Source organism: Pipistrellus hanaki, assembly GCF_964339955.1.
Source record: "Pipistrellus hanaki genome assembly, chromosome: 5".
In the NCBI taxonomy this organism is placed as follows: domain Eukaryota; kingdom Metazoa; phylum Chordata; class Mammalia; order Chiroptera; family Vespertilionidae; genus Pipistrellus; species Pipistrellus hanaki.
The window spans coordinates 62375920-62389032 of NC_140507.1; the positions used below are offsets into that span (position 1 = coordinate 62375920).

At 34.5% G+C, this 13113-nt stretch overlaps 1 protein-coding gene across 7 annotated transcripts in view; it reads right to left on the reverse strand.

The window, feature by feature from the left end:
* The window catches only part of NEK1 (NIMA related kinase 1), a 119394-nt gene that overhangs the window by 42786 nt on the left and 63495 nt on the right, over positions 1–13113 (reverse strand). For 6 of the 7 annotated variants that reach the window (XM_084883732.1, XM_084883731.1, XM_084883733.1 and 3 more), the window contains 2 exons: positions 626–709; positions 148–222 (listed from right to left, as the gene is read on the reverse strand). In XM_084883732.1, the coding sequence (XP_084739858.1) occupies positions 148–222; positions 626–709 (159 nt within the window). Of the gene's footprint in view, positions 1–147; positions 223–625; positions 710–1149; positions 1234–13113 lie in introns of all 7 variants that reach the window. The other variant, XM_084883735.1, reaches the window with a different exon arrangement.

Consider the following 13113-nt stretch of genomic DNA (forward strand, 5'->3'; position numbering starts at 1 on the left):
TGGTATTTCTTAGAAAACAAAAGTTGAGGGACAAAGGGGAAAGAAAAATTTAGGCAAGAGAATACAATAACTGGACTACAAAAGGCTTAACATAATTCTCTATCTAAGGTTTCAATTTTCTCTAAGAAAACCATTTCCAGTCTATACCTTAAGAGCTTCAACTCTTTTACGTCTCATGTCAGCCTCCTCACTTCCTTGTCCTTCAGAATTATCAGCTGCATTCTGTAAAATAAATAAAGAAGCAAACCACTTAGGAAAGAACTTCAAATTAGGTGCAGAGAATATGAATAAACTAACATCTAACTATGTAAAATGGTAAATTGTTCAATGTTACTAATTTGTTCTCACAATTAATTCTTATGTACAACAAGGAAAAAAATAAGAAGAGAATGATAGAAAATGTAGCATTTAATAGGTCCATGAATACTATTTATATTTTCCTCTTAGAATTCTTCTGGAACAAATAAATGGTATTATCAATTTTAAACAAGATATACTTTATCCCCTTTTAGAGTTTTCTGGTCTTTGACTTTCACTGTCTTGATCAGATTATGTGCTGCATTTTAAATCTTAACCCATTATAATGTCATCCAATTATGTTTTCTAAAATTGAATATCAACCTGCCTTTTCACCACGGAGTTTGGCTCTAATCTGTTGGCGCTCATTGAAATTCTGCAGTCTTATTTGCCTCAGCCTCGCAAGATAAACCTATAAGGAGAAAAAAAAAAAACCAACAACACATTTTAATTTAAAAGAAAAACTACCAACATTTTTTTTTTTTTACTGCTAAATCATTGTTAAATTAAAGAAAAGGATTAATCTGAATACCACAAATAAAAGTTTCAAAATCTTAGCTTTCAATTTTTTAATTTAGATCAACGTATTTCTGAAGAAAAAAAAAAATACATTGCAATTACAAATTTTTAATTTCATCAAAAGAAAAGAAATTGAACTCAGGATACCAAATAACAGTTACGGGGCAAAATTATGACACAGTATGTCAGTCAAAAAAAAAAAATATTAACAGGCCCCAATAGACCTACAAAAATCCTCAAATAATTGTTAAGCATTTAAACCATGCAGGAAAGGACGGCAATCAACTCAAAAATGGCTGTGTGACGGAGGAAGCGTGCATGCGGGACGCGTACCTCTTCTTCTTTGTTTCTCGGCTTCCCTCCTCTTGAAGAGCTGGACCTGCCTCCATACATAGCTGCCAGGTTTTGCAGGATTCCCTGTTCATCATTTAATGTACTAAGTTTAAAGAATAACTAAGGCTACATCAGCATCTTACCTAGGAATACCCAGGTGCCACTTTATTTCTTTTGGCCAATACTGGTCATTTATTTCTAGCTGATAAACGGAAAACAAGCCCTGGCGTTTTCCTCTATCAGTTTAACCAACAGAGTCAGTGACAACAGAAGGAAGCAATTAAACTCCATAGATAATTATTTGAAACAGAGACCAGCTATGTTTTTATTAGCCATATAAGTAAACTGTTTTTTCCAAAAATGCGTTGGAGGTTAGCTGAACGCCAAATCAAAAATTTCCTCTACAAAGGGCCAATCATTTGTACATGTTTGTTTACATACCAAATACACAAACACAATACAAACTATTTGAGCTTAAACTTTTTGCACTCAGGCACGTCCTAATACTATACTACAAAGAATTATAGCCAATCACAAACTGATTCATTTTTTAACATAGTTTATCATAAACATGATAATTACCTTATTAGAAATTAGTACCCTCCAATAAAAATATTATAGATTTAATTATCCATTTTCTCTTCCTTCAGCACATAATTGTGTTCCATGTTCCTCCTAATTTAAAAAAATCTTCAGTCTCATTTCCTCATCTAATGTCTTTTTATCAACTTATAGAAAGTGTACTTTTTATGCTCATCACCTCCATTTTCCTGCCTGCCATTCCTCTTTTAACTCACTACAATCTGTTTCCGATCTCACTGTAACTGAAAATTTTCTAAGGTTACCAATGACGTCTAGTTCACAATTCAAATGAGTAGATTTGAATAGATTTTGCATTTAACATTTCCACTGGAAATTAGTTTGGGCTAAATCTACTCAATTTACATAAGCATTATTTTCTCTCATAAATATAATGTATGTTCACTGTACAAGATTTATAAAGTGAAGAAAATATAAATAATTTATAATTTTATTATCTAGCAGGCAAAATTTAAGAATATTTTCTTCCAAATATTCTTCTATGTATAATGCATGAATATACACACATTTATTTTTACAAAAATTAATGAAATTTTACTGTATTCTGATTTTTTTCACTTAGTATTAATTAACATTAATGTTCTGAGTCTCTTTCAACATTCATTATCCTTAAAAACATTATTCTTAACTGACTACATGATATGCATAATATTCCACTAAATAGTGAATTATAATTTACAGATCAAAAAAAACAAAACCCTCTCTTCTCTTTCAGTATTTAAAACAGCACTCTCTCCTGAGATCTTCCAATCTTCACAGGCTTTTCTCTTCTTGGCTCATTGCTAATGTCAATATTTTCTAGAGATTCATTCTTTGGCCCTTCTTTACTTTCTCATTCTCAGGCCTTAACATATGTTGCCAATTCCCAAATCTAAACCAACCTCACAGTCTTTTTCTCTTGAACTTCTGTATATACTAGTATACAATTGACATCTGGACAATGCTCTTATGTAGCGAAGGTTCTTCAAATTATTTAGAGACCTGACTTCATCATTCTTTTCACTACATTATCTAATTCCCACCTCAGTTATTGATCACAGATGGATATCCAAGTCAGAAAGGTGGGAGTTACCTCTCTCTCTATTTTCTCTCTCTGTGTCTCATCTGCCTAATATAAATGACTACCAATTACTAAATCTACCTTACAATAACTCCATAATTTTTATCTCTAGCTTCCTAACTTATCATCTTACCTCTGATCTCACCCCTCCCCGACCCCAACCCACCCTCCCAGTCTAGTCTCAATGCGCTCAGAGAAGCCTTTCTAATCTTCTCTTTCACGCTGAGCCCCACATAAATCCATTATTTTCAGAATATATTCCACTTTCCGTTGAACAGCAGATAAAACATCTCTAGTTTCATCTCCCAATCATAAAGCCTACATTCTAGCCATGACAACTATCCATAATACTTGTGGTTTTACAGACTATCATCTCCTCATCATCTCAAAATGGCTAACTCATCTTCCAAAATGCAAACCAAACTTCTCACCCCAGGAAAGCTTTACCCATGCCTCCTTCAGTGAGTTAAGTGTGACCTGCCACACCATTTTTTGAATATAACTCCCACAGTAGCACTCATCAGAGTGGTAGAAGGGCAATATTCTGTGACAGTTAAGACAATGGACTGTGATAGGCTGCGAAGTCTGGCAGTTCGTGTATTTGTCAATGCCACCTAACCACTGCTGACCTTCAGCAAAATTACTAACTACAATAGTAAACTTGCTTTAAGACTGGCATAATAATACCACCCACTTCATGGGTGTGCCAGAACCAAAAGTATTATTATGTGAGCATATTCTGCCTTCCCTCTCTTCCAGCCTGAAAAAAAAAAAAAAAAGGATTCTACCCACTCAGTTTCTTCCCCTCTTCAAGATCTTGGCATTAGCTTGTCAGTTACTTGAACTTTGGGGATACAGACCATAGGGTGGGGGAGGTGAGGTGAGGAAAAACAAGGAATAGGCAAGGCTGGTCAAAGATATGAGGTGAACTCTGAAAAGATGTATGGGAATATCTACAGTGTTACAAGAGAGTGGATAGCAAACTGAATACCGCTATAGATTATATCTTCCTTTCGTGGTATTTGAAAAATATAAATAAAACATATCTGAGTTATTTTGAAGCAATCTTTTTAACATTTTGGTTTGAAATATTAAAGGTGAAAAGTACAGGGATGTTCTGTACATCTTTTATCCAGCTTCCGCCAATTTTATCGTCTTGCATCACTATGAAAATTATCAAAACTAGGAAAACTAGCCCTGGTACAAACCATAGAGCTTGATTTCAACAGTTATACATGTACACATTTGTATCACTTCATCAATGTAATTTTATTACACGTATATTTTTGTATAACCACCAAAATCAAGATACTTAATTATATACCATTTCTGTAACACTTCATAGCCATATTCACTACTCCTATCCCTAACACCCATCAACTATTAATCTGTTTTCCAACTCTATATTTCACAAATTATAAATATGTACATATATATGTGGAATCATACAGTATATATCTTTTTGAGATTGACTGTTTTTATTCAGTATTATTTCCTTGCAGTTCATTCTTGAATATATATCACAGAGAAAGGAAAATTTATATTCATTTAGAAACTTGTGTTCAAATGTTCTTGGCAAGTTTACTCTTATAGCCAAAAACTTAAAACTACCCAGATGTACTAAAGTGGATGAATGAATGAACAAATTATGTTATATTCATACCATAGTATCATATTTAGCAGAGAAATGGAATGAAGCATTGAAGTTTTTCTTTTTAGAGTTTCTCTAGCCTATATAGTTTTTAAATTTCAGTTATCAAAACATGGAAAATTTTGAATTCCTACACAAATATATAAAATAACTTAAAATCTATTGTCTCTTTAAATTATAATTCAACCTAAAAATTATATGTTTAAAATATTTATTCATAGGTCAGGGACTTTGACTTCATTTGCCACAGAACCAATATTTGATTTACTAGGATTTCCCAAAGCTGTTAATAAAATGTACTGATCAAATAATTTAACTGTAGCTGTTTTCCAATTCTAGAGGATTAATCTTTAAGATCCAGAACTTAATCATAACTATTCAGGATTATTTATTTATTTTAAAACATATTTTATTGATTTTTTACAGAGATGAGAGAGGGATAGAGAGTTAGAAACATCGATGAGAGAGAAACATCAATCAGCTGCTTCCTGCACACTCCCTACTGTGGATGTGTCCGCAAACAAGGTACATGCCCTTGACAGGAATCGAATCCAGGACCTTTCAGTCTGCAGGCCGATGCTCTATCCACTGAGCAAAAAAAATTTCGGCCAGGATTGTTTATTTATAATATGATTTTAAAAAGTATTAGAAAACACACATTAGGTTTAAGACATAACCTCTTTACAAATATATCATGAGTACTAATATGTATCAATGGAAAAATATTATGTGCTGCCTTAAATTACTGATGTTGACATATTTTTCTTGAAGAATCAGGGTTATTATTTTAAACTAGAGGCCTGGTGCATGTGTACACCAGTGGGGTCCCTCAGCCTGACCTGCGGGATCAGGCCAAAAGTGGCTCCTGGATTGGGAGAGGGCATAGGCCAGGCTGAGGGACCCTACTGGTGCACAATCAGGACCAGGGAAGGATGCAGGAGGGCTCCAGGGCATGTCCGACCCATCTCACTCAGTCCCGATCCACTGGACCCCAGCAGCAAGCTAACCTACCAGTTGGAGCATCTGCCCCCTGGTGGTTAGTACACATCATAGCGAGTTGTTGAGCAGCCTTAGTATATCATTAGCATACGTATTATGTTTTGACTGGTTGAACAGATGACTGGATGACCAGACACTTAGCATATTAGGCTTACATTATATAGGATATCCATCACTGTAGTGTGTTACAGGTACAGTTACTTATACAAAGATATTTAGCAGTTATAATGTTGAATTGAGAAGCAAAAGTTGTTGTAACCCAAAAATCTGCATTAATGACCAGTATAAAATTAGTCCCCATATATCACTCCAACCCTACTTAACACCAGTGTTTAGTTACATTCAACCCATCAAGATCTCTGTTGGTCAATCTCTCCCTGTTTGTTGGGTGTTGTAAATATCTGACAATATAATGCATACCTAATATAAACTGAATAAGTAAATTGCTAATCTTGCCAAAGATGAAGGATTTCACTAAAATGAAGACAGTGATATTGGAAAATTATTCAGATTATATGCAAAATCATCTACAAATATGACAGAAAGAAAATACAAAGAATTATGATTTAGTCTTTGAAAATAGTTTGTGTGTTAAAAATTAAGAAAAGATCTTTGGAAAACTGACAAAGGCTCAGCCATTTTTTAAAAAATGGCTCCCTTTTACAATGTTATAAAAGTAAAACCCAAAAAACAAGAAGTGAAGGATATAGCATCTTTCATCAATATGAATTATTCTTCACATGGGTGCAACTTATTATTTCAATGAGATATTGTAATCCTATAAAATGAAATCCTAATATGCAAACTGTCCCCTAGATCAGGAGTTTAACCAGAAGTTCAACCAAGAGTTCGACCAGGGGGTGGGGCTGGCCATTCCTGCCCCAACCAGCGAGGCAGATGGCTGGGGGAAGGGAGGCCCAGGCCGGCCGTGGGCAGCTGCTAGGGGCCCTACCCGTGCAACTAATTTCATGCACTGGGCCCCTAGCATGTTATAATCTTATGAACTATTGGCCAGGCAGGAGTTACAACACATATGTTACTGCCTGAGTAATTTATGAATTTTGTTAGTTTTTTGTTTTTTGGTATCCTAACTGAACAACTACAATCCCTCAAAGTTTCAATTTTTAAAATATTTAAGGCTCTAATGTAATAAAGGACTGAAAGGTCAAATTATAAATGTAAAGCAGATTTCGGAATGAATACCTTTATCAATTTATCTCATTCATGTTTTCCTTTTTGTGGATGCACAAGAATGATATAATAAAAAATAACTCTAAAAGAAGTATTTCAAAAAGTATAAAATAAAAGTGATAAAAAGCACTATATCACGTTAAATTGGCAACATTTTTCCTCTTTTAATCATATGTAAATAAACAATATGCCTTATAGCCAGAACTTGAATTTGATAAAAATATATATAGTATTCATTACATAATACTGTCAGAAAAATTATAATCCTCCCCATATTAATTATTTTCCAAATACAGATTTGCAAATATAACCAAAATTCTGATAAATATAAGACAAAGTATTTTTAAATTATATTTTCAAGACAAATATCTAATTAAATTATTTTTTATTCGATACTACAAAATGTGAATCTCTATTTTAGCTGGAGTTACTTTAAATGTTCTTTTCCCAATATCAACAAAGCTGGGCTATGGAAGGGCATCTTGCAGGGTTGAGTGAATTAGGCATATTACTCTGAGTGACTGTTTCCATGGATTTCTGATTATGTTTTCAAAGTAGGTACTCCATGAGTCTACCATACTTCTCTCACTCTCTCCTCTCTAATTAATTAATAGTGCTGATAAACTCTTGAAAGGGGGTCATGCCTTACTTATTTTTATCTTAAGTACCTAATAGTACCTCATGCAGTATAGATGTGTCAAATTATTTTTTAAAATTTTTTTACTTATTTTTTGTTAATCCTCACCCGAGGATATTTTTCCCATTGATTTTTTAAAATATTTATTTATTTATTTATTTATTTATTTATTTATTTATTTATTTATTTTAGAGAGAGAGGAAGAGGGCAAGGGGGAGAGAATGGAAAAAGGAACGAGGGAAGAGAAGAAAGGGAGAGAGAAGGCAATGGGGAGAGAGAGTGGGAGGGAGGGAGAGAGAGAAACATCTGTGTAATAGAGACACATGGATTGGTTGCCTCTCACACTGCCGGGACTGGGGCCTGGGATTAAACCTGCACCTGAGGTATATGCCCTTGACCAGAAATCAAACGTGAGACCCTTTGGTGTTCATGCTAATGTTCTATCCACTGAGCCACGCCAACCAAGGCTAGATGTGTAATACATTCTTGCTGCATAGAATCAATTGTTTACATGCTAAGCATATTAATAGTAATTATTCTATTCCAATTTTATGGTTAATGATCATCTCGTCCACAGCAGAGAACTAGTTCAATGGTCCTAAAAACTTGTTTCCCTTTCCCCAACAAGGCAAGAAAAGGTACCATGAACTATCTCTCCAAGAACATAAGGAAGATAAAATTCAGGTAAAAACTACAAATGGCAGTATGAGGGAATTGCAATAGTCTGATATTGCTAAAGTTTAAGGAATAAAAAAGGTAACAGAGAGAAGGAAATCAAGATCAGTGAGAAAGCCAAAGGATGAAAGCTTAGTGCTAAGCTGGAGAGGTTTTAATTTACTCTCAAAGCAATAAAGAACTACTAAATAACTCTAAGCACATGAGCAATGTGTTCAATTTTGCTTTAGAAAGATCACTTTGGCAGCTCAAGTAAAAGATGTATTAGACTAAGTCAAAATTAGAAGTAAAGAGATGAAAGAACTAGCAAGAGATAATTATCTCAACTACAGCAGAAATAATAAAAACAGAAAGGAGGAGATGGATGTAAGATATCCAGAAAGTAGGAAACACGGGATTCCATTACTGACTGGATATGATTTGGGTAGGACAGTGACAGAGAGGAGATAATACCAAAAGATGTCTTGAATTCCCAGTAACTCAAACCAGAAACTTCAACATCAAGCCATCTTTGCTGGTGATTTTCTGCAGCAGTATGGGTAACACATGAAGGCCAGTGGATTTGAAGACAACGACATGAATTTAGTTTTGGAAATAGTAAGGATGAGGTACCCGGTAAGATGGTTCAGGTAAGATGAAATAAGCACATGCCACCCTATTTCCCACTAAATGTAAATATAAAATTTTCAGAAATCTCCATAAAATCTGAGTACTCTGTAAAGGAAAATTAGAGAATACCAGAATTCAAAAGTACCGTGTTAAGCAAACATATGATGAGTGTACCACTCTTTAAAAAACAAGGTTATTTTCTACCAAAACCTAACTTGGCAAAACTCCTAAAACTGAGCACTCAGGTAATGACAGAGATGAGAGAAACCTTTTTTTCTGACTTACGGAGTAGGAGGGACTCTCAGGGAAAACTCAGAGAGCAGTAGGAAATCTTCCCCCATTTTTCTTTTTCTCTTCTTTTTCCCCTTTCTCTTATGTCACAGCCCCCAGGAAAGCTCACTGCTATGGTGAGAGCTGAGACAGAAAAGAACTTATAGGAACTAAAACTCAGGAAAGACAAGTTTTGTCTCCTGAGACACTAAAGCTCCAAGAAGGCAGTCAAAACCTGTGCTCCCTCCATTCTTCTTTTCTCCCTCCCCCTCCCCCTCTCCACTTGCAGAGAACTAGTTCTCTAGAAGAGGTAAAAATCCTAGATATATGTCTTATATCTAGAATAATGAAAAGTGAAGCCCCAGAGAATAGAAAAGCATCAAGTCTATGGCATCAGAAAAATGACCCCCTAAGTTATTTACAAAGTCCTAGGCTCACCTATTACCTGTGTGTATGTGGATATAATCCTGTTCAGCATACCAAAGACTTTGAGCATGTAGCAAAGAAACAGACTTCTACCCAGATCCCAGACAGACCTCACTGGGCAGTGCACACATGGAAAGGATCTCAAGGACACTGTAAAGCTATGAGAAAAGAAGTTTAAGTAGAACCTCAGTGCACAGAAGAAGGGTTAGGAACTTGCAGCCTGAGCCCACATGCCAATTGTCTGATAAAACAAATATAATCTATAATCTCCATAAAATTTAAACAAAACCCAGAGTTTAATAGTATAATATTCCAAATGTCCAGGACACAATCCAAAATTAATCAGCATACGAGGAACCACAAAAAATCTCAGCTTCCTTGGGAATATACAATAAACATAATTAGATGACATAGATGGCAAAATTTTCTAAAAGAAACTATTATAAAAGTGCTTGAATAGCAATAAGCAGTGGTTAAAATACAAGGTATTAGAAAACAAAGAGAAGACAGAAAAAGAAAACAGATAGAAACACAAAATAAAAATACAATTACCAAAACAAAACACTCACTAAATAGATTAAATAAACTAAAATGAATATAAAAAGGGAAAAAGTAATGAACCAGAAAAGAGAACAGAAATTATCGAAACTGGATAACAGAGAGAAAAGAATTGAGCAGAGTTTCACAAACTTGTAGAACAAGTTCATGTCATCAGAGAACCAGAGAAGAGAATGAGTACAGTGTTGAAAAATAGCTGAAGAAATAATGGTTCAAAAATGGTATAAGGCAAAGACCTACAAGTTCAAGAACCTTAACAAACCACCAACAGAATAAACCTAAAGAAATCCAAGCCCAGAGACAACTTAATCACACTCCTGAAAACTAAAGACAAAGAAAAAAAATCTTGGAGCATCTAGAGACAAATAAGACATTACCTGTAAGAGAAAAATCATTTGAATAGTAGTCTCATCAAAAACTATTAAGTAACATTTTAAAAGAGAAGAATGAAAGAAACTGTTAACCCAAAATACTACATCCAGTAAAAATATTGTTTAGAAATAAAAATGTTTAAACTTTTTGTTTTAAAATAAAACTAAGAGGATTTATAGCCAGTACACCTGTTCTAAAATAATAAAATTTCTTCAGATGGAGGAAAATGATATAAAAAGGAAACTTGGAAAATTAGGAATGAAGGAATACCAAGAGAAATAGTAAGTATTTGGCACATATTACAAAGTATTCCTGTTCTCTTGAGTTCCTTATATATTTGAAGTTATAAGCAAAAATTATAACATGGTGTGATGGAGATTTAAGTTGTATGTAAATGTATATGTAATTTGCCAACAACTATGGCAAAAAAAAGTTTAAAGGGAAGAGAGTAAAGGGACCTATAGGATAGAAAGATTTCTACATTCTAATTGAAGTAGTAAATTGTTTATTGTTAAAAGTGAAGCCTAGCCGAAACCGGTTTGGCTCAGTGGATAGAGCGTCGGACTGCAGACTGAAAGGTCTGGGGGTTCGATTCCGGTCAAGGGCATGTACCTTGGTTGCGGGCATGTCCCCATTGGGGGGTGTGCAAGAAGGCAGCTGGCTGATGTTTCTCTCTCATTGACGTTTCTAACTCTTTATACCTCTCAATTCTTCTCTGTGTAAAATCAATAAAAATATATTAAAATAAATAAATAAATATAAAAGTGAAGCCTATTTTTTAATCCTGTTATCAACCACTAAAAGATATATAAAAGAAAGTTATAGCCAAAATCACAGATTAAATGAAATTAAATAACAAGAAGTATTCAAAATGTCTAAAGTCAGAAAGATTTTAGAAAGAGAAACAAAAACAGAGGGAACAGAAAACAAACAATAAAATGTTATACCTAAATCTAAATAAATCAATAACTATATTTGTCATTAAATATAATGATATAATTAAACACCAATATAATTACATGATATAATTACATTCCCACCAATTAAAAGGCAGGAATTGTCCTGGCCTGTGTGGCTCAGTCGGTTGAGCACTGTCCCATGCATCAAAAGGTTGCAGGTTCGATTCTGGGTAGGGGCAATTTCCCAGGTTGTGGGTTTAGTCCCCAGTTGAGAGCATGCAGGAGGCAGCCAATCTCACACGGTGTTTCTTTCTCTCTTTCTCCCTTCCTCTCAAAAATCAATAAACACATAAACATTTTTTTAAAAGGCAGGAATTATTAGAAAGAATTAAAAAATCCACACAAACATAGATTAACTACATAAAAACTCACCTCAACCAATCATTATAGATTAAAAGTAAAGAACATAGAACTATGCCTGTCACATAGTAAGCACCCAATATATGATAAATGTTAACAATATCAGTACTATAAACATCAAATTGAATGGAGTGGGAAAGATTACTTTTGAATAGAGGAAGTTATAGTCTTCTCTGAGACTAGAGAAAACAAAGAAAGATTGAGTACCGTGATGGATAAGTTATAAGTATGGAGGAAGAACATCTGAGGAAATGTGAGCTTAAGCTTAATTTTCTCTGTAAAGTAAAATAATTATTTTCATAGAGAAGGATGAAGGACAAAATCATTGAGGAAAATTCCCACTGTGGGCAATAGGAGAGACTGTTGACCATGAAGCTATAAAATGATTGTTGAGTAGGACTCACAGCTTGGCAGAAATCAGAAATCATAAACTGATCTGACATTAATCATCAGAGCTTTCATTTTGTCCAGCACTGCTCAGAGCTCGAGTGTAGAAATAGTCTAACTCACTAGCTAAATTAGACATAATAAAAAGAAATACACCAGCTCAGTAAAAAGGGTTCCCAGGGAGGACAGGCTGGTCAATGTAACTTTCATGTTACTCCAATGAATTTGAAGGCATTTCTTTTGGAAAGCACATAAATGCCCACCAACTGAAGTATAAGTAAAAAACTGCGGTACAAGCATACTATAAAATATGAATTTAAAAAGAACAGACTACTGACAAACATCATCCTAAAAAATTATAGCCCATATGACCGATAATTTTATATACAATTCCAGAAAAGACAAAACTATAGTACAGGAAACAGATCAGTGTTTGCCTGTGGCTGGTAGTAGACTGACTGTAAAGGGACACAAGGAAAATCTCCCCCCCAATTTTATTAAGATATAATAGACATATAACATTGCATCAGTTTAAGGTGTACAACATCATGATTTTGGATAAATGTATATACTGAGAACTGAGTACCAAATAAATTTAGTTAATATCCATCATTTCATATAGTAGCGATTTCCCCCCTGTAATTAGATGAAGAAACTTTTAAGAGCTGATGGAATAGTGCTATAGCATGCGTATGGCAGTGGTTAAATGACTGTATATCTTCTGGACTGCAGCACACATCCCTAGACAGACCTTAGCAGTTTCCCTGAGTTAAGGAAACAGCAGTCAGAACTTGAGAAGGTGAAGATCACTAAAATTTCCAGGATGGAGACCAAAGAACAGAGTTGCACAGAGAGGAGTACTGGAGATTTGTCGGGGGTTTCCTCTGAGCTTCTCACTGAGTGACAACAGCTAATGTCAACAATATCTCAGGTTTACTTAGGACTGGGAATGTTTAATTCTTCCAACAGCCAGAGTGGAAAGACCTCCAATTACAGGGCATTAAGTACTCAAGAATAATGCCTCAGCAAGGGGCCAAATTAATTTTATACTGAAGGCTGTTCAGGACCTGCCTAGCAAAGCTAGAAGAAAGCCTTGCAAGACTCAAACTATTCCATGTAACTTAACTGCATAAAACCCCAATATATTAAAAAAGAAAGATAAAACACACAATGCCTGGTATCCAATCACCAATTACCAGGTATAGACTCA